The sequence below is a fragment of the Dinoponera quadriceps genome, unplaced genomic scaffold, assembly GCF_001313825.1.
Source record: "Dinoponera quadriceps isolate SergipeBrazil2010 unplaced genomic scaffold, ASM131382v1 scaffold3595, whole genome shotgun sequence".
In the NCBI taxonomy this organism is placed as follows: Eukaryota; Metazoa; Arthropoda; class Insecta; order Hymenoptera; family Formicidae; genus Dinoponera; species Dinoponera quadriceps.
In genome coordinates, this window is record NW_014558075.1 from 1 (window position 1) to 21234 (window position 21234).

Genomic DNA, 21234 nt, shown 5'->3' on the forward strand with positions numbered 1-21234 from the left:
ATACTGCAATAACGATCTGCCCATGATTTTTTGCTCACTGGAAAACCTTCGATCGTAATGTGTAACAATCGTTTGTAATATTCCCATAATATTTTATCTTCCAATGTAAGAAATATTTCGTCTATTTATGTTCGATTTTGACGGATCGATTCATCGGTCGAGACGTACCTTCTACAATGACCACGCAACTGGTCTCGTCCTTGCCGTGTTTATTGCTAGCGACGCAGCGATATTTGCCGCTATCCTCCGGTTTGCAGTCGATGATCTCCATCGTGACGACGCCGTCGGCGTTGCTCATAGGATAATTATGCTTGGACAATTCTTCCCTGTCCTTGTACCATTTCACAGTGGGTGGTGGGTTACCGCTCAGGCAGCAGAGCAGCTTGCAGGTCTGCCTGATCTGAATGACACGAGATCGCAGCAGAAAANCGACTCGATCATCTCCAGCCACACGTTATAGCCGAGCGGCTCTCGTCTGCGTACTGGTTGCACCTCTGGCCTGTATGCCGGAATTTCTCTGGGCAATGCTGAAAATTCCACGCAAATAAATATAAAAAAATAAATATAACTGCAAAAAATAAAAAAATATACCAATAAATATATTCAAATATAAAAATATAACATATATATAAATTAGATGTATAAAATGAAGTATAAAAGTGGATTTTTACGAAATAATTAATTCTTATATTAGGATATGTCAAAATAAATATCTGTTTAAATAAATGTGTATGTATGTGTGATCACGTCAAAATATGAAATGTATAGCAAAGTTTTCTTCAATGACATCTATGTAGTATCGAACAGTTCCAAGGGACGTCCTAAAGACGCCCGGAAGACAATCTTACGTCCTAAAGATGTCCACAGGACGTCCCTCCGATTAAACGTGCTGTACGGGATACAAAAATCTCTCCTCTAAATTAAAAACGTATCGTGGATAGAAATGGAATATTTTATTGATATTGGGCAATACTGATGTTTTAGACATAATTGAATAATAATAAATCGTGATAAGTTTCCCGATGTACGAATGAAATTGCGTGATATTTTCGTAATCGTTACATAATTATCGAAAGAATGTTATCTAAAGAATTATATAATATTGTATGATAAAGTTTAAAAAATATATACGATACATTTTTGCGAAACTATGTAATGAGAGAAGAGAATACTCACGTTGCACGTTAAGGAAGACGACCTCCTCGCGATAGCCGTAATGGTTCTCCGCACGTATAACGTACTCCCCTCTGTCTTCCAATTTAACCCTGTTGATAATAAAGGTGTAATCGTCACCGTTGTACCGTTTCATAAATTTGACAGATTGTCGCAGTTCCTGGTTATTATGCGACCAAGTCAGTGTAGGTGCCGCGATCGCGATCACACGACAAGTGAACTTCACGCTCTGCCCTTCGTAGGCAAACGCACTTTGCGGCTTAATGACGAATCTGGGCGCCGCTTGTCGACGATCTGGAAAAAAAATATCCATTATTGTTACATATTGAACATGTCAGTGAGACTTTACTTATGTTAGCTTATCAAATACTTATTCTCCTAGCTATACTATTTCTCCTAGCCTACTGTTCTAATTAGTCTACATTCTTTTAGTTTCGGTGCTCTCCAAAATACAATCAGCGTGTTCTGAAATGCTATATTTATAATTGGTGATCCCGTAAAATCTCACTGAAAGGATCAGTTAATAGCGAGATAGCGACTGTTCTCATTATTGACACAGTTTGCAAATATAAACAATATCATTGCACGCAAGATGCATAAAAACTATTAATTCCATCGCCGCAAAGCTCGGAAGGTTGGAAAGTCAATACACATATAACGAATTCGTATACTACAGATTTCGCGGTGATTTCTTATTTCTACTGGTCAAAATCAGTAAGATATCCCTGATGGAAATATTTTGCTGAAATACTCTCTCAATTGACCCTATTTCATTGATACACGCAGTTTTCAGTTTAATTCGGTAAATTTCACGATATCTAACATTTCAAAAATGCTTTTATTATTTTTCAGAATTATATTTTAATTTTCATTATATTTCACAGCATTACGTTGAATTTTATGATAAAAATTCTGATTTATTTTGAAATATTTATTATATATTTCAATAATTTTTCAATACTTTCATCTCACTGTTCATCAAATTCTTATATATCAATATATCAGTACTCAAATATAAGGAAAGTTAAAGTATACTGTTGAAATTTACTGAATTTAACTGAAACTGCGTATATTGACGGAATAATAATGAAGTGGGATCAATTGAGAGATAATTTCAGTAAAATTTTTAGCATAATATTTCCATTAGGGATCAAATTGAGGAATGAAGTCGAAGTGTTTCTATTGAAAGTCAATGAACACTCATTGATTATCGGTGAAACATTCCATTTACTTATTCGTGATCGTACATTAATTACTCACCGAAGCAGGAGTCGTAGATTCTATATTTGTCGATCAAGAGCTTCCTGAGCGACGAATACTCGGCTAGACGGCCAATGGGAAGAACGTACTTATCCCAATTCTCGTATTTGGCGCGTAGTCTGTCTCTGATGCTGAGGTAGCGGCTACTGGCGATCGGGTTGGTCCATTTGCTATGGTCCCCGGTCAGCCACGGGTGAAGAAGGCACTCGTGTGCGGTCATGCGCTTCCTAGAATGAACGGGAACACACGAGATTAAAATGACGAAAGCGGCAATAGATAGAGATTCTTGTCGCGGTAATACGCACTCTTTATTCTTAACAAGTAGCCGTCTGATGAAATCTTTGCCCTCCTCGGAAACGTCGCGGAACGCCTCCTCGTCGAAGTCCCAGTCGCACGCCTTCACGTTCTTTAGGGTCTCGATGTCGTTGTCGCCGGCGAACGGCGAGAGGCCGCTCAATCTGCGCAAACAATGCATAGCGATTGTTTTCTTCTCCCTTTCAAATTCTTCTTGCCTTGCATGAGAACGATATGCAAAGTTGATAAGTATTCATGTCAAATAATTTGCAGCGTTTACGTGCAATGAGAAATGCATCACGAAATTCTCATGAAGGTAAGTGAAAGAATCCCTCTCTCACACGACTTTGAAATGTAATTTGTAATTATAAAATGGTCGGTCTGCGATGTGAGGACTGAAGAGTGTAAATGTAACATGTGCAATTATTATAACTCTGTAAAGAGACTGGATGCACAAACTTACAGGACATAAGCCAGTACACCGCAAGCCCACATGTCGGTGTAGAAGCCGACTGGCTCGCGCTCGACGATCTCCGGAGCAGCGAACTCGGCCGTGCCTGTGCTGATCTTTACTACTTCGTTCGGATCGAGTTTAGTGGCGAGACCGAAGTCGATCAGCTTCACGTTCGTGCTATTGCGAGTTTGGCACATAATGTTCTCGGGCTTAATGTCTGGAAATGATCATATTATATTCGATGAAAATTTTCACGAATCGACTGCTCACAATAAAAAAAGAAATAAAAAGTTTCTGTTTGCTGATTTTCTGATTTTAAGACCTTAAATGTTAAATTTTTAATAAATATTTAATAAATATCAAATAAATATTAAATTTTTAATAAATATTAACATAACAATGAACATGCATAATTAATAATAAATTGAATAACGATAATAATTAATAACAAATTGAACAACGATAGATTAATAGAACGGTGAATTCTGATTAAGAATAAACTAATTACAAGAACATATTATGTTCGCTGAATCTGTTTTTATCTTATTATTGCTTAAATAAGACGATAGTCTTCTTAATAAAAAAAAAAAAAAAGATTCTCAATATATTTTATAAGCGTCATTATACTAGAAGGCTTGAAATAAAAAGAAACGAAGAATATCGATGTCTCACCGAGATGGATGATGTTCTTCTCGTGCATGTGCTTGACGCCTTCGCAGATCTGCCTCATATAATTGATGACCTCCGCTTCGGACATGGTGTATCCTTCGGCCGTGATCCTCTCGAACAGCTCGCCGCCAGATAAGCTGATGAGACAAATGATCAAGAGATTAAGGATAACGCGATGCGGTCTCGTCTAGCAGGACGACACGCGAATGGACGCGTCGCGGCCAGAAGTGGATACCTACAACTCGAAGATCAGCACCATCTCGTCGTCGTCCTCGAAGGCGTCATGCAGGTTGATCAGCTTGGGATGGTGCAGTTGATTCATGATGTCGATCTCCTTGCGAATCAGCTCCTTTTCCATCACATGCGACACCGGGATGAACTTGGCAGCGAAGATGTTGCCGGTGGCGCGCTCACGGCAACGGTGCACCACACCGAAGGCGCCTGTGCCGATCTCCTCGAGGATGTCGTACTTATCGTATACCGAGGTGTGTTTGATCTCCACCGGCTGCGGCACGTACTTGCTGTAGACGTCGAACACGAACTGGTCATAATCGTGCGGCTTCTCGTCGCTGCGCCCGCGGATCTTCTTGCCGCTCGCGTCCACTTCGTATTCTTTCTTCTTAAACTCCCGCTTGATCACGCCCTTCGTGGTGATCAGCGGCGTTACCTCGCTCGGGTCCGAGCGCCCGTATACGTTCTCAGCGCACACCCTGAAGTCGTACTGGTGCCCGGGGCTGAGTCCGGTCACCGCCAACGTGCAGAATCGGGTGTTGCCGGCTCGGATCCAAGTGCTCATCGGGTGCTCGCGCTTCTCCACAACGTAGTTGGTGATGTTGCTGCCGCCATCCCAGACCGGCGGCTTCCAGCTGACCGCCAATGAGTCATGGCCGACGTTGTCGACCTGCGGGAACCTGGGCGGGTCTGGACGGTCGCTAATCTGGATCTTGATGATGGCGGAGTCCTGGCCGAGGTCGTTCTCCGCGGTGATGCGGTACGGGCCGGAGTCGATGCGGCTGCCGTCGCGGATGGTCAACACGGCGTGCCGCTCCTTCACCTCGACGGCGTAATGCCCACCGGACTCTATCACCTCGCCTTCGCGCACCCACGTGATCTTCGGCTTGGGGTAGCCGGTGAACGGGATCTTGATGACGACGTTCACGCCCTTGTCGAAGAAGGCGGTATCACGGAACCGTGGCGGCACGTTCAGCTTGGGCGGCGTCTTGATGAAGAGCTCGCCCTTCGTGGACTTGACACCGCACTTGTTCGCCGCGCGGCAGAAGTACTCATCCGCGTCCTCGCCGAACACGTCGTGGATTATGAGGTTGTGCACCTCGCCCTCCGAGTAGATGTTGTAGCGGCTGCCGCTTACGATCTCGCGGGCTCCCTTGAACCAGGTGATGGTCGGCTTTGGCGTGCCGATGATCTTACATTGGAAGTGGGCGTTATGGTTCTGCACGCAGTTCACCTGATGACGAAGAGCGGCAATTTAATCTTGTTGTTGCTTCGAGCGTGATCAAAAGAATGTAATCGAGAGTACAAGAGATAACATCATTTTCGGTACAAATTCTTATCAATAACGACATAATAATAATGTTATTTTTTCTTCTTTAGTCAGCAAAAATGACGATAATACAGTTGCATTTTTCGGATAACGGTAAAATGAATAGAATCGTCGTCATTTTTATGGTTACTTTGTATACAGGCAAAAACATTATTATATAGCAAAGAAAAAAACAATTGCTCGATTTATTTTTCTTACTTTAAATAATGATTAACTTGAACGAAGAATATGTTTTCTTGATAATATTATTAAAATATAATTATCACAAATATTAGATTAAAATTATCATTCACTCCATTCTCATTTACTGAATGTAAATAGGAGAATGGAAACGAGTTGCTTCTGGAAAGTAAATTCCTCAATCTTGAACTGTCTTAAGACGCGAATTGAAGAGATACAAACCTTGTGAAGAGGCTGAATGATCTCCGGAGGCTTAGCCGCCTGCGGGTCGACGATCTTCACGGAAGTCGAGGCTTGCGACTCTGGACTGAGGCCGGCCACATTCTGCGCGAAAACTCGGAATTCGTACTGCCTGCCTTCGATGAGGTTGCTGATGTTGATCTGCGTCGGCAAACAAATACTGACATTCACCCGCTGCCAAGCCTGACTGCCGATCTCTTTCTTGTCTATCCAATAGCCCTGGATCTTGGCGCCTCCGTCCGTCTCCGGTTTCTCCCATGACAGATTGACGAAGTCGCCGCCGATCTCGATGACCTTGGGAGTGCCGGGCGGTCCCGGTGGATCGAAGGGTGCCTTTGCCTTGATCGGATTGGTTCCTTCCAATGGCGGGCCCATGCCGTTGTCGTTGGCCGCCATCACTCTGAAGAGATATTCTTGACCTTCGGTGAGACCCTGCACGACGAAAGTGGTGTCCTTGCAAAAGGACGACACGATGATCCAGTGCGTGTGACTGACGTCGCGGCGCTCCACTACGTAGTGGGTGACCTTGAGGCCGCCGTCGTACTTGGGCGGGTGCCAGGATAGAGTGCAGGTGTGCTTGTCGATATCGGAGACATCGAGAGGTCCAATCGGAGGCCCGGGCAGTCCGGTGATGTAAACGGTAAAGGACGCGCTGACGCTGCCGCTGTCGTTTGAAATGGACAAGTCGTAAGTGCCGCCGTCGTCCTTCTGGATGTCCTTGATGAAGATAATGAGGTACTCGTCGAAGACCGTGTACTTGATGTGCGTGGTCTCCACGATCTGCCGGCCGTCCTTCTTCAGGATCACCTCCATCGGTTGGTCGCCGCTGTAGTAGATCTTGATCTTCGTATTGTCGCCTTCCGGCAAGTAGAGGTCGCCCGGCATGCGCTCGATGCGTGGCGGCGTGCCGATCTTCAGCCTGCACGTGGTCGTGTCGATGCCGAGCGGATTCGAAATCTGGCAGCTGTAGTCGCCGTCATCCGCGTCCCACACTTCCGAGATCACTAGCCTGTAAATGCCATTCAGCGCCTCCGCGCGGAAACGACCGCCCAGAGTGATCTCCCGGCCATTCTTCAACCACCTGAACACAGAGGAGGGTGATGGTAATTATTCGACTCAGAAGAAACGAATGATTTTATAATACTGAAATTAAAGTAGTTAGAGTAATACAATAAATGAAAAGGGAGTGATATTAATATATTATAGGTCGTTAATTTTTTTTTGAAATTTTCTTTGAGACTGAATGAAATTTGAACATGAATTAAAACGTTTCATCTTTAGTTCGTTTGAAAACTCACAAAAATGGTCTTTAACATTCCAATACCAATATCATTAGAGGATCCAAAAGTCGCAATCAATAATGTTTGGTATATTTAAAAAATGTTAAAACTCATATTCTTTGCTGAAGCATAAATCAACCACTCGCAATAATAAACCCGCGTCGGCTATGTTTAACCTATTAAAATTTCTTATATTTTATTGAAAATCTAAGGAGCCTTAATAATCAGAATAATATCGTGAAAATAATATTATAATATTATAAATAATAAATAAAATTGTTTATAACATTAGAGTCTCTGAACATTTCTGGAAAGTATGTAAAGTGTCATTTCGACAAACCTGGCGGTCGGCAAGGGTTTACCCGTGGCCTCGCACTCGAGGACAAGGGTCTTGCCGAGCGGTATGATCTGACTAATGGGTAGGTTTCTGATGAATTCGGGCTTCTCACCGCCCTCGACCTCGCAGATCTTCACCGGAGTGGTGCACGAACTCGGCTCAGACCTGCCGGCCGCGTTGACCGCGAATATGCGGAACTCATAATCGCCCCGCTCGATCAGGTGCATGACAGTGTATTCGGTGTCCATGACGTTGTATTCGTTGCATTTGGCCCACATCGCGCTGCCCACCTCGCGCTTCTCGATCACGTAGCCAGTGATTCTGCTGCCGCCATCAGATACGGGCGGCTCCCACCTGAGGTCGACGTAGTTCTTGCCGACCTTGGTGACCTGCGGCGTGCCGGGTGGCGACGGCACGTTGAACTTGCTCTTGAGCCTGAAGGGCGCGCTCGGCGGGCTCGGTTTACTGAAGCCGGCCGCGTTCTTCGCGCGGATCCTGAACTCATACTCGTGGCCGCTCAACAAGTTGTAGCACACGTACGTGGTGTCCTTGAAGAGGTAGTCGTTCGCCACGCGCCATTGCACGTCTTCAGCGGGATCGCGGAACTCGATCTTGTAGCCCTGTATAATCGGAGATATTTTCAGTTTAAATTTGGATCCTACAAGGCATGAAATCGATGCAGAATTTTGACAATTTGAACAATTGAAAATAAAATGTAATACGAAAAATAACCCAAAATTTAAATAAGTATAAAATAAACAATATAAACGAGAAATGTAATTTCATCATAAAAATTTCAGAATTTCAAAGATTCGCGTAAGATCGACTTTTTGTGAAAAAACAAATAACGTTTCGAACCTTGCATTCACGATTTATTATTTTGCAATTATGAATTTTGAGCCTTTTTGTTATTAATCCATTATACGCACCTGAATGCGGGATCCACCGTCGGACAATGGCTTCGTCCAGACCACGGTGGCATTCGAGGTGTCCCAATCGATGACACGCGGCTGACCAGGCGGATCTGGTACCGTAAATGGAAACTTAGCCGTTATCGGTTCATCGGCCTGCAACGGGTCGGATATGCCGTACTGATTCTCCGCTCTTACGCGGAAGTTGTACGTGCGATTTGGCTCCAGACCGATCACGTCGTAATGCGTGTTTCTCGCAAAACTGCTAAGTTTCACCCAGAACTGAAAAAATTTCAACAAATTAATGGGGATACTGAGTTATTTTGATGCATCTTGATGTTTGTCTGATATCATATCTCATCCCTTAGATGATTATCTTTAGGTAACTTACACCAGCCGGATCCAGCTTCTCAACAATGTAATTTGTAATTGGTGAACCACCATCATCGAACGGTGGCTTCCACGTCAACGTGCAGGTTTCTGGAGTGATATCGGAGATGTCCAAAGGTGCCAATGGCGGTGATGGCTTATCTACGAAATAAATAATTTTATATTGTAAATTGTAGTCATACTTTTTTATCATAATTTATCATAACTTCTCATAATTTAATTATTTTTACTATAACTAAAACTAAAAATATTATATATAATTTTGACATAAATTAAATATAATTGTAAAACTAAAATATTTTTGTGTGTATGCAGAAAAATTACATTAATTTGACTAATAATGATAGTATAATTATATCGCAACATGTAAACAATTTTTTTTTCTCGTAGGAAATACACTGTCAATTATTCCAAAATAAATTCCCCGAAATTGATTTCCTGCAAAAAACTTACCGACCACGAGGACCTTGCATGAGGCGGAGTCTGTGCCGACGGTGTTCGTGAGGTATATCGTGTACGTTCCACTGTCCGATCTCTTCGCCTTCTTGTTAATAAATTGCGAGGCCACGTCGGACGTCTCAAACTTGATTCTCTCGCCGGTGAGTACTTCCTCACCATTGATAGACCAGTTCGGTCTTGGCTTGGGGTTAGCCGTGTACGGTACCGTGATAGTGAATGGTTCTCCAGCGATCACAGTCATGTCACGGATACTGAGGTCGCTCGTGATCTTTGGCGGGACTGTAAAAAAAAGATAATAGACATTTTGAATTGTATATTCTTACTTTTTAATACATATATGTAATATGTATTTCATAAATTAAAACCTATTTAATACTAAATTAATATTTAATATTAATCTAATATTTGTTTGTTATAAATTAAAAACTAAAAAGTTAAATTAAATTTAAATTAAAAATTTTAAATTTGAGATGAAATTAAATTAAAAAAATTTCAGAAAGAATATATATATTCTATAATCTTCTAAACTTAATTGTGTTTAATCTTTACGTATCTGATATGTGTACAGGTGAGAGAATACACTTACATGGTGCAGCACTAGCCCGAATAACATCGGAATTGGAGCTCCAAGGTCCGCGGCCCGCAGCATTTTCCGCGGCCACGCGGAACTCGTAGTCGTGATTCTCGATCAGCCCGGTGACCCTGTGAAATCCACAAAGAGAATTAATAACATATCTATCTAAAGTCAGATGTCTTCTCGAAATTAGCTTAATAGCATAAATCGACAATACTTACCTGTAAGTAGTGTCGTGCACCAGAGCCGGTGTGGCCTTGACCCACTTATCCTCGCTTAGGAGACGTTTCTCGACAACGTATCCAATGATCGGAGAACCGCCGTCGTGACGAGGCTTGGTCCATGTGATGGTGATGCTGTCTTCCGTCGTTTCCACACCGCGAGGTGTACCGGGAGCGCCTGGAGGATCGAAGGGATGTCTAGCCTTGATCGGATCGATCGTCATCACCGGGTCCGAAGTACCGTACTGATTCTCAGCCATCACTCGGAATTCGTAGACTTGACCGACTGTTAGATTCCTGACTCGCACAAACGGTGTCGTGACGTAGCTGCTCACCTATAAATTTTATTCTTTGGATATTAGTCTAACATTCACGTCTAAATACTTGATATTACTTGATATATCTTGATATATCTAACAATATTTATATATTTTTACAATTCTCTATAATTACTCTCTATTTCACTTCCTTTTTTATTTAAATCTTTCTGTATCTCTCACCTTAGACCACGTAGCGGCCTTCGGTTCTCTCTTCTCTATCACATAGTTAGTGATATCAGCACCGCCGTTGTCTTTAGGCGGAGTCCAGAAGAGCGTGAGGGCATCGCCGCCGAACTCGTCAGCTCGAAGATTTTCGGGTGGCATCGGACGATCGAGGACCTTCACATTAACGGTCGCCGTGTCGAAGCCGGACGAGTTGCGCAGTTGGAGTCTGTACTGCCCTCCATCCGAACGTTTCGAGTTCTTTACCACAAGACTGCGACGAAAAATCAATTATCATTTCACAATTGACTATTATAATGAAAAGAAGAAATTTGATTCCAGCTTAAATATTTTGCGAAATGTAAAAATGATTTTTTCTCGATCTATTCATGCAATCATATTGAAACTCACGGTTACAGCAGTTTGGGTTCATACATATTTTAAATTTAAAAATATATTAAATTAAATGTATAAATATATAAGTTAAAAAATATATAAGTTAAATTAATTTCAAATACAAATTAAAAATAAACATATAAATTAAATAAACTAAATCTGAATTAATCTATAAGATTTAAAATACCGGATTTCAGTATAACTCGAATTTTAAAGTATCTCAGCTCGATGTTCGCTTTCATAAAGTTTTTTCAATTCCAAGAAAACATACCTGGCGAAATCATCGGCCAGCTGCTGATGCACACGCGAATCAGTTTCATCTTTGACGACGTCGTTAGCGAACCACGTAGCGGTCGGCTTGGGGAAGCCAACGTAGGGCACATGAATGGAAAAGTCCTCGCCAGCGCGAACGACGATGTCGCGAACTCCGCCGAGGTCCATGATCGGTTTGTTGGGTTGTTCTTCGATGACGATGGGATTGCTGGGTCGGCTTGGGTCACTGCTGCCGACGTCGTTCACCGCGAACACCCTGAAGAGGTACTCCTCGCCCTCCTTCAGCTTCGGCACGGTGAACACGTTACTCGGTACGGGCGCACCGTTCACGTCTGACCATTCATCTTCACCCTTGGCTTTCTTCTGAATGATGTAACCTCTGATTTTCGCACCGCCGTCGCTTCGCGGTGGTCGCCAGCTCAGCGTCACTGAGTCCTTGGTTATCCTGTCCGCTTTAGGCGGCTCAGGTGCGTCAGGGCGACCTGTGAAATTAGAAATAATATAATAAGATGTAAAATATGTAGGAAATATATAAAATGTAATTTTCAAATTAAATCTGGAAATATTAAGAACAAAATCAGCAGTCCAAGTTACATTGAAATTATAATTGGAATCACACAGGAGTTACAGTAAATTTTATTCAAAGATCTTGCTCTTAATTTATAATTTTCAATAAAAGAACGTTTTTACATTTAGACGTGATGCGACGGCTGGTCTATTGAAGTATACTTACAACGTTGGTGTCCGGCTGTGATGGGTTCGGTGGGCTTGCTGGGTTTACCAGGACCAGCTTCATTGACAGCGATCACCCTGAACTCATATCGCGAGCCTTCGTGAAGATCCTGTACAGTAAATGTTGTGTTCGGCGTCGGGTAATTGTTCACCTTCAACCACTCGCCGCCACGTTCGCGCCTCTCCACGTAATAACCTAAGGACGAAGAAAATAATTAAAATTAATCGTACGTGAAATGTCCAGCAGTGTTCCGATGAAACAGTAAGAAACATTCTCAAATTTCCGAAAATCTTGTATTTAAATCTTTCATGAAATATATAAAGTAAACGTACCAATTTTTGTGGACAGTTAAGAGAATTATATGAAAAAATATTATAGAAAATTTAATCACAAAGAAAAACTTTTGTGGAATTAAAAAAACATATAATTATAAATATTATACAAAATTTAATTATAAGAGAATTTCTATGCGCAATATTAATAAATAAATTAATATTATTATCTAATGAATTATGAAATTAATATTAAATGAAATTAATATTAAAAGAATAGAACAAATCAAGTTCAATCAAAATAACTTATATCGAATATGATTGCGAAATTACTTTACGTTAACTCACCAGTGATAGGCTTGCCGCCAGTATTGATAGGCGGGTTCCAGGTGAGGCTACAGCTGTTGGGAGTGTAACCGAGGATCTCAGGCTGGCTCGGCGCATCTGGCGGATCGTAAGGACTCTTGGCAATTACAGGTTTACCCTCCAAGGGCTCCGAGACACCGTACATGTTCTCAGCGCGGACCCTGAAGACATATTTCTTGCCTTCAGTTAGTCCCTTCGCCGTGAAGCTCGTTCTGGGACAGTAACCAGGTGCCTGCCGCCAATTGTCAGAGCCGTAATCGGACACTTCGACGATATAGTTGGTGATGTCGGATCCACCGTCGTCTACTGGCGGGTTCCAAGAGAGCGCGACGGACTCCTGCGTCGTACCGGTGTATTGCAGAGGACCCTGAGGTGGTCCAGGCTTGTCCACGACTATCACCTCGATGTCGGCCGAGTCCTTTCCGTGCTCGTTCGTCGCGGTCACGGTGTAAATGCCGCTGTCATCTCGCACGGACTTGTCAATCAACAACTGCGTTCGGTCGCTCTTCGTCTCGGTCTGAGAAGAAATAAATAAATAGATAAACGAATAAAAACATTTATTAACATTCCAGAATCAATCCTCTAAAAACGTGATTTATGTGTAGAAAAAAATAAAAGAAACACGAAGAGGTATAACATGAGAAAGAAAATATAAACATAACAAATAAAAATAATTAAATGTTGAAATATGAAGGAAGACATGAAGACTGAAATAAAAAAAAATAAAATGATCAAATACAATTGAGATACGAGTAGAAAACCATATAAAAATTAATATGAAAAGATGATCGATAAGAACATGAGAAATAAAGGCAAACATGGTATTTAACCCTTTACACTCGGATGTCCCCTCTGATGGGAAATCGCAAATCTAGTGAACTACTCGGATGTCCCCTCTCAGGGGACATCAGAGTTCATTAGTGATTACAGAGGATGAGCTTATGCCGCGGCCATTTTTTTAAAACTGTGTATATTGACGGAATAATAATGAAATGAAATCAATTGAAAAAGAAATTAAAAAAGAATTTTAACAAAATTTTTAACTCAATATTTCTATCAGAGTAGCCTTCCCGATAAACAAAAAAGAAGAATAAAAACGTAGGCTCTCTTCCTTATTATATTTCTTATATTTATTTAAAAAAACTGAATTTACCGACAGACGGAGGGTTTCTGTGAGCGATTTTCCAGACTTGCTCCATTCAATTTTCGGCGTAGGCGCGCCGGACAACGGTATGTTGACGTTGATTGGTTCTCCAGCACGGACCTTGATCTTGCGACCTATCAAAGCATCTAGGTGGAGCTTCGGCTTCTCCTTCATGGGCTTAGCCGTGAACACGGATGAAGTCTCACTCGGTTTTCCAGCACCGGCAGCGTTTATAGCTGATACTCGGTACTCGTACTGGTGACCCTCGGTTACATGGTCGTCGTAATACTCGGGATATCTGACAGGCTCCTTGTTTTGCTTTATCCAGCGACCAGTGGCGCGATCGCGACGTTCCACGTCGTAGCCGATAATCTTAGAGCCGCCATTGCTGATTGGAGGAGTCCACTTGATCTTGATGTGATCCTTGTCGGCGTCCACGCATTCCGGCTTGCCAGGTTGTCCAGGAGCCACTAAATAGTTGATATTAAACGTGATAGCATGTAATAAATGATGAGAGAGTGTCATGAAGAAAAATTAACAATTGAGCATATGTAAATAAAATATATAAATAGCATACGTAAATACGTCTGCAAATTTATAATTAACATTATTATGTACTAGCGTAATTTAATATTATACAGAATATCTGAATTTAAATGCAACACCCACCATGTGCAAATAGAGCACAACAAATTGAACAGAAAAATCCAACGCCATCCTATATATGTAAATTGTTTAATTTTTGTATATTATTATATTTATGTATAATTCTATAAAATAAATTAACATTAAAATTTACTAACAGACTAATTCTCAAATATACAAGAATCCAATATTATTATTTCTCTTTTCGTTTAAATTGCACTGATTTAGATCCGTTAATAAAGTAAAATACGATACTTTGCATAACAAACTGAAAAAAATTGTTTATTAGTTTTAATGTGAATTGATGTCAACTTTAACGCAGATATACATAGCTATGTTAATCAATTATTATTTGATGTACTTTGCCTGCACAAAATAATTTAGATTATTAAATGTTGAAGTGACGGAAATGGATTTTAAATGCTTTTATAAAAGGTGTTCAAATAGTTTTTGCCGTAGTTAGTTAAAAAGTATTTATTATGGAATGTGTATATATATGCAACTGATATCTCGTCGAAGAAGTACTCACCGAATTGGTTCTTGGCAACTACAGATCGGTCGGTGGTCAATGGCTCGGAGCGTCCTTGAAGATTTTCTGCGCATACACGGAATTCGTACGTAGTTCCCTCGAGCAACCTTGGTACTGTGGCGTGATTATATTTTGGATTAACGTGCGTAACTGCTGGTACCCAGCCGCCACCGTGAGTAAGATCGCGCTTCTCAATAACGTATCCACTGTAAAGATAAAACAAGAAAAATAAATTATTTTTTAACAATTGCACTATTTTAAATATTAGTATATATGACACAGTAATATTTATAATTTGAATGTAATAATTGTAACTGTAATGTAGAATTATAATTTATAAAATAAAAACTGTAATCTCTATTAATTGTATTTTTAATGTGAAGTGAACAGATTTATGAAAAAATATATCAAGAATTTACTCACGTGAGCTCGCTGCCACCGTTGTCCTTGGGTGGCTTCCAGGAAAGCGTGACAGATTGGTTGGTAATCTCTTCATATTGCAAAGGACCCTCCGGTGGTCCAGGTTTGTCTAAAACGGTCACTTGGAAGCTTCCTTCATCTATGCCGCTGCTGTTCTTCAGCAACAGATGATACAGTCCCGAATCGGTTCTCTTGGCATTGACGATATGCACGATCGTGTGGTAGCCGATCGACGTGACCGTTGTCCTATCGTTGGTCTGTATCTCGTTGCTTCCGATACTCCAGATCACCTCCGGCGTCGGCTCGCCGATAAAGTCGATGTCCACGTGGAAGATGAGTCCAGCCTTGATACGAATATCTTGTAAGGGTGTTTTGATCTTCGGAGCCACTGAAAAAATTTAATTAATATAATAAATTTACAATAAATTTATATAATACGACGTGACATATTTATACTTAAAATGATAATAAAACAATATATTATAAAAAGAAAAATACAATTTGAATTCTATATATACATGAAGATAAAATAACTTACGATATCGAGGCTTGGCAGTGACGAGGTCGCTGGGCTCAGACGGCTCGGACTGACCGGCAGCATTGACAGCGATCACACGGAACTCGTATTCCTGACCTTCCGTCAAGTCCGGAACGGTCGTGTTGGTTTGATCCGCAGGTACATGTACTGCGTTGACCCAGTAAGGGCTGCCCTTTTCCTTCTTCTGAACGATGTATCCCTTAATCGGCGATCCACCGTCGTTCTTCGGCGCCGGCCATTGCAAATCCACGTGATCCTTATCCCAGTCTGTGATCACTGGCCTGCCGGGCGCATCTGGTTCATCTATAAACCGCAGATAACAATGAGAATTGATATTGTAAGAATACTTTTTAAGCAGTACGCATATACTTTTCAGTCGTATAATTTTATTTTCATATTGCTATATCTTGTTAGCAGTTTTGAGTACGAGAAAAAGTATGATATATATATAACTTGATGAAAATAACAACAGATGTAGCATCTTATATTTTGTATTTGGGAGACCTCTAGATAAAAATTTATATTGTATACGAAAATAATTTAATTCTGATTTCTTCATATTGGAAACTTCCGCTTAGACTCGAAATTTTGTACAATTACTCACCGAATTCGTTCTTCGCGATTATGCTCTTCGTGGTCTCAAGCGGATCGGACTCTCCGATGTTGTTGACAGCCTTGACGCGGAACAGGTACTCCTTGCGATGAGTCAAGCGACTGACTTCGTGACTCAGCACCATGCTCATTCCAGCATCGGACCAAGTTCCTCGAGACAGGTCCATCTTCTCAATAACGTAGTGCAGAATGGGACTGCCGCCGTCGTCGAGAGGATGACCCCAAGTCAAGTGGCAACCTTCTTTGTTGACGTTGCTGACCTCCAACGGTTTTTCCGGTGGCGCCGGTCTGTCAAGGACGGTGACTCTCGCACTGGCGCTGGAAATTTGTATCATCGTAGCTTAGTTCATAGTTATTAAAAATATGGAGGAGGAGGTTTACTACAACCATGGAAAATTATATTGCACAATTAAATAATGTTATGTTACAAATTTCTCAAAAAAAGTTTCCCTCCTCTCATTACGAATTTCTTATCATTTATTATTCTCTCATATTATACCTTACACTATTTTTTACTGACTTATCGCTTTGAAACTTGTTCTTTACCTAAAGCTACCATGCTCGTTCTCCAACGTTAAAGTGTAACGTCCAGTATCACCGCGAACAGAAAACGGAATCTCAAAGGATGTCTCGGTGTTGGTAGTGTACATCTCGTGACGAGCGTCAGCCACGATTTGAACTCCGTCGCGAGTCCAAGTTGCTTTCGGTTTAGGCGACGCAACGATGGGGATAATGTAGCTGATCTTCTGACCAGCGCGTACTACCAAGTCATTCAGCAAATGCGTGTCGAACGAAGGAGCAACTGTAATAAGTTAAAACGATCAAAATTTAAATATCTTTCAATAGGAAATACCGTATTACAAGTCCTCCGATAAATATAAGCAGGGTTGTAATAAAAGATAACGATAACATGAATAATATTCGTTACCTTTACTCAAAAAACCCGGAAAAGAAAGATCATACATGAAATTTGCCCATATATGGTCCACAACGAAGAAATACTTGTTTACAAGTTATATGCAAATATAATCGAAGTAAATGCTTCTGGCTACTTATGTTTCTGATAGTACACAATATCGACATTTAATTAACCCTTAGCTGTCACACGTCAAAATAATAACGTACGTGCTATAGGGGGTATTTTGGATCCCAGCGAGAAAAAATGTGTATAATTGTTTTATTTATCAATATTGGGTCAAGCCTCGACTGATACTAGGCGCCACAGAATCCCAAATTTGGCGCGCAGCTATGAAAAATTTGCGTTCAAAAACACTCTGGGGTGCTTTTAACCCCGTGTGTCAGCTAAGGGTTAAATGACATAACATAATTTTTTTCGTATGGACACATATGATCATATATGTAACCACATATATAGACAAACTTCATATGTGATTTTATATAATTATATATAATCATATATAATCATTTTTTCCCCGGAATATAATTATTTAATACAAAAAAAAAAATAATAATGTCACTAGTTACTGAAAAAGTAATTTGTAACGAAAACAATGTTGTAAGTTGCAAAAAATAATGCGTTAGATTTCCTTTTCCTGAAGAAATGAACTGAAATTTTCACAAAACGTCAGAAACAAATCCACGAAGGACGCGGCACCAACCCAGAAGCCAGATTAACACATTAATGTGAGTTAAATATAACTGACATGTGTTAATATGTTCGCTGCCAACTTCAAGTATACTCGAACATTGATTATCGACCTTCTATGCCAAGCACGAGTTAATTCGTAATATAAGTACGTTAATTTGGATTCTTGGTTTATGAATAAAGTGGAGAACACACGTGGTGGCTTAGTAGAACAAGCTATGCCCGAGGAACGTGGCAGCGAACGTGTTAAGTAACGCATTGCTTCTCAAGTACAAGTTCTATTGAAACTTACTGAAGCGTGGCTTGGCCACAATCGGCGCCGACGCGTCGGACGGCTCGCCAGGTCCACCCTTGTTCACAGCTATCACCCTGAACTCGTATTCCTGATTCTCTGTCAAATCCGGCACCCTAACATTGGTCTTGTCTCCAGATACTTCGGCGGCCTTCTCCCATTGTCCAAAACGAGGTTTCTTCTCGATGATGTATCCGGTTATAGGCGAGCCACCGTCTTTCTTGGGTGGCGCCCATTCAAGGTCCACGTGGTCCTTGTCCCAGTCAGTGGCTACCGGCGCTCCCGGCTTGTCCGGCTTGGCGAAGGGATCTTTGGCGGTGATGGTGTCCATGCCTGTCAACGGCTGGGACTCGCCCTGCTTATTGACCGCGCGCACACGGAATTGATAGTCGTGACCTTCGATGAGATGATTTACTTGAGCAGAAGTAGTGTTAGCCTCGGCCACGGGCACCCAGCGCATGTTCTCCGTGTCCATCTTCTCGACCTGGTAATATTGGATCTCAGAGCCGCCGTCGTCCTTCGGTGGCCGCCACCTTAGCGTGCATCCGCTCTTGGTGACGTTATCCACCTTCAGTGGGCCCTCCGGTGGCGAGGGTATGTCCAGTACGTTCACGTTCAACGTGGCGCTGTCCTTGCCGTTCACGTTCCTGGCCTCGAGCGTATAGACACCGGAATCAGAGCGTTTCGCCTCTATAATGCGCACTTTGGTGTTGTAGTCTTCGTTGGTGATCTTGATGCGATCACTTGCCATCACTGTGACACCCTTCAGCGACCACTCTTTACTCGGTGGTGGCTCGCCGATCACCGGCACGTCGAAGTCGAAGAAGCCGCCGGCTCGGACTTTCACGTCCAGCATGTACTTTCTGTCGATCTTTGGTGGAACTGAAAACAAAATGCATAACACACGTTTAACATATAATTTGTTTTGTTTCCAAAGTAAAATGTAAATATTTAAAATACACAATATATTCGTCAAAAATATGCTTTATTAATAATTAATTTATAGATAAAGAGATCGAGCAGCTTTACAAAATGTTCACAATTTCAGTATTAGAATTTTTCAAACAACTATTTCTTGCAATTGACTGTATAAGTATAATAAGAACAACTTTTGCCTTTTTTATATAGGAAAATTTCTAGACATCATGAAAATGATATACGCAAAATGTGACAATTAAGAGGGCAATATTTTCTTTTTTAAACGCGATAAAACAATCTTGGACAAATATTTGCAAACGCTTACGGTTCTTAGGTCGTGCAATATGGGACTTCGAAGCATCAGATGGTTCACCAGGTCCGGCCTTATTGACAGCCCTTACACGGAATTCGTACTGAGTCCCCTCGACTAAGTCCTTAACCTTGCCGCGGTTTACGTCACCGTCGACTTCCGCGCATTTCTCCCACGTTGGGCTATACTTGTCGCGTTTTTCTATGATGTAACCAGTAACAGGTGATCCACCATCTTCCTCGGGACGGTTCCATTGGAGTTCGACAAAGTCTGTGTCGTAGTCAACCACCGATGGCGTACCAGGTTTTCCTGGCTCGTCTGCAAAAATATTATATATGTAATATAAATAACCACATTAAAAATACCATGAATTTTAGATATATTTTAAAATCTAAAACTTTTTAATTTTTTCCAATTTTTGGAATTTTTCAAATTCTAATGAGAAAATATCACAAATTTATATATAATATTATATATAATAGAATCTAAATATTTTTAATAGATCCAAAAATTAAATATTTTTTATTAATTAAAATTCTAAAAACCTCTTTTAACTTTTAGATTTTTCAAAATTCTTGCCAAGAATTTTCTTACCAAACGGATTCTTTGCCTCGATGCCTTGCATTGCGGTAAGCGGCTCGGACTTGCCCTGCTTGTTGACAGCCCTCACCCGGAACTTGTATTTGTGTCCCGGCGTCAGACCTTCCACCTGCAGGTTCGTTTCCGGCCCGTCCGTCTCTCCGGCCGGTACCCAGCGACCAGTAGCCTCGTCCATCTTCTCCACGACATATTTCTCCACCGGCTGTCCACCGTCGTCTTCGGGTGGCTTCCACGTGAGCTTGCATCCTTCGGCGTGCACGTCGGACGTTCTGAGCGGGCCCTGCGGCGGACTCGGCTTGTCCAAGACGGTCACCTTGACGAAGGCCTCATCCTTGCCGTTAATATTCTCGGCGGTGACGCAGTATTTGCCGGACTCCGCCCTCGTGGCATTTCTGACACTTATGCTGGTATTGTAGTCCACGTGTTTCACTTTGACACGTTCAATTGGCCGGACCTCTTTGCCATTGAGCATCCACTTGGTGGTCGGCGGTGGCTCGCCCGTCACCTTACAGTCGAAGCTGAAGTTCTGGCCGGCTTTGATCCTCACCTCGATCAGGTTCGTGCGATCGATCTTCGGCGCTTGATTGCGCGGCTTGGCAATGATGGTCGGTGTGGCATCCGAGGGTTCACCCGGACCAGCCTTGTTCACCGCTCGCACGCGGAACTCGTACGGCTGACCCTCGATCAGGTCAGGCACGGTGGCGAAAGTTTCATCCGCGGGCACTTCCAGCGCCTTCTCCCATTCACCGTATTTGTCCTTCTTCTCGATCACGTAGCCGGTGATCGGTGAACCGCCGTCGTTCTCGGGCGGTGTCCATTTGAGATCCACGTGGTCCTTGTCCCAGTCGGTGGCACGGAGATCGCCTGGTTTGCCGGGCTCGTCGAACGGATTCTTCGCTAATATCGTTTGCTCCGCTTCCAAAGGCTTTGATTCTCCTTCAGCATTGACTGCGGCCACACGGAAGAGGTACTCCTTGCCAGGTGTTAGACCTGTTACCTCGAGATCTGTAATAAAATTAATAATAATTAATTAGTAATAAAATTAATATACTCTCTCTCTCTCTCTCTCTCTTTCTGTTAAAAAATAATATCTTA

At 41.9% G+C, this 21234-nt stretch overlaps 1 protein-coding gene across 1 annotated transcript in view; it reads right to left on the reverse strand.

The window, feature by feature from the left end:
- Nucleotides 1-29: 29 nt before the first annotated feature.
- The window catches only part of LOC106749619 (twitchin-like), a 108489-nt gene continuing 87284 nt past the window's right edge, over nucleotides 30-21234 (reverse strand). The window contains 28 exon segments of the mRNA XM_014629266.1: nucleotides 30-429; nucleotides 432-527; nucleotides 1177-1467; nucleotides 2434-2660; nucleotides 2739-2891; nucleotides 3191-3398; nucleotides 3854-3987; nucleotides 4090-5315; nucleotides 5814-6912; nucleotides 7452-8068; nucleotides 8378-8641; nucleotides 8751-8890; nucleotides 9203-9487; nucleotides 9795-9910; nucleotides 10004-10338; nucleotides 10504-10759; nucleotides 11153-11636; nucleotides 11888-12082; nucleotides 12508-13042; nucleotides 13679-14139; nucleotides 14844-15049; nucleotides 15267-15651; nucleotides 15802-16104; nucleotides 16406-16731; nucleotides 16960-17215; nucleotides 18312-19193; nucleotides 19555-19857; nucleotides 20134-21144. Coding sequence (XP_014484752.1) covers nucleotides 122-429; nucleotides 432-527; nucleotides 1177-1467; nucleotides 2434-2660; nucleotides 2739-2891; nucleotides 3191-3398; nucleotides 3854-3987; nucleotides 4090-5315; nucleotides 5814-6912; nucleotides 7452-8068; nucleotides 8378-8641; nucleotides 8751-8890; nucleotides 9203-9487; nucleotides 9795-9910; nucleotides 10004-10338; nucleotides 10504-10759; nucleotides 11153-11636; nucleotides 11888-12082; nucleotides 12508-13042; nucleotides 13679-14139; nucleotides 14844-15049; nucleotides 15267-15651; nucleotides 15802-16104; nucleotides 16406-16731; nucleotides 16960-17215; nucleotides 18312-19193; nucleotides 19555-19857; nucleotides 20134-21144 — 11102 coding nt within the window. The 3' untranslated portion in view covers nucleotides 30-121.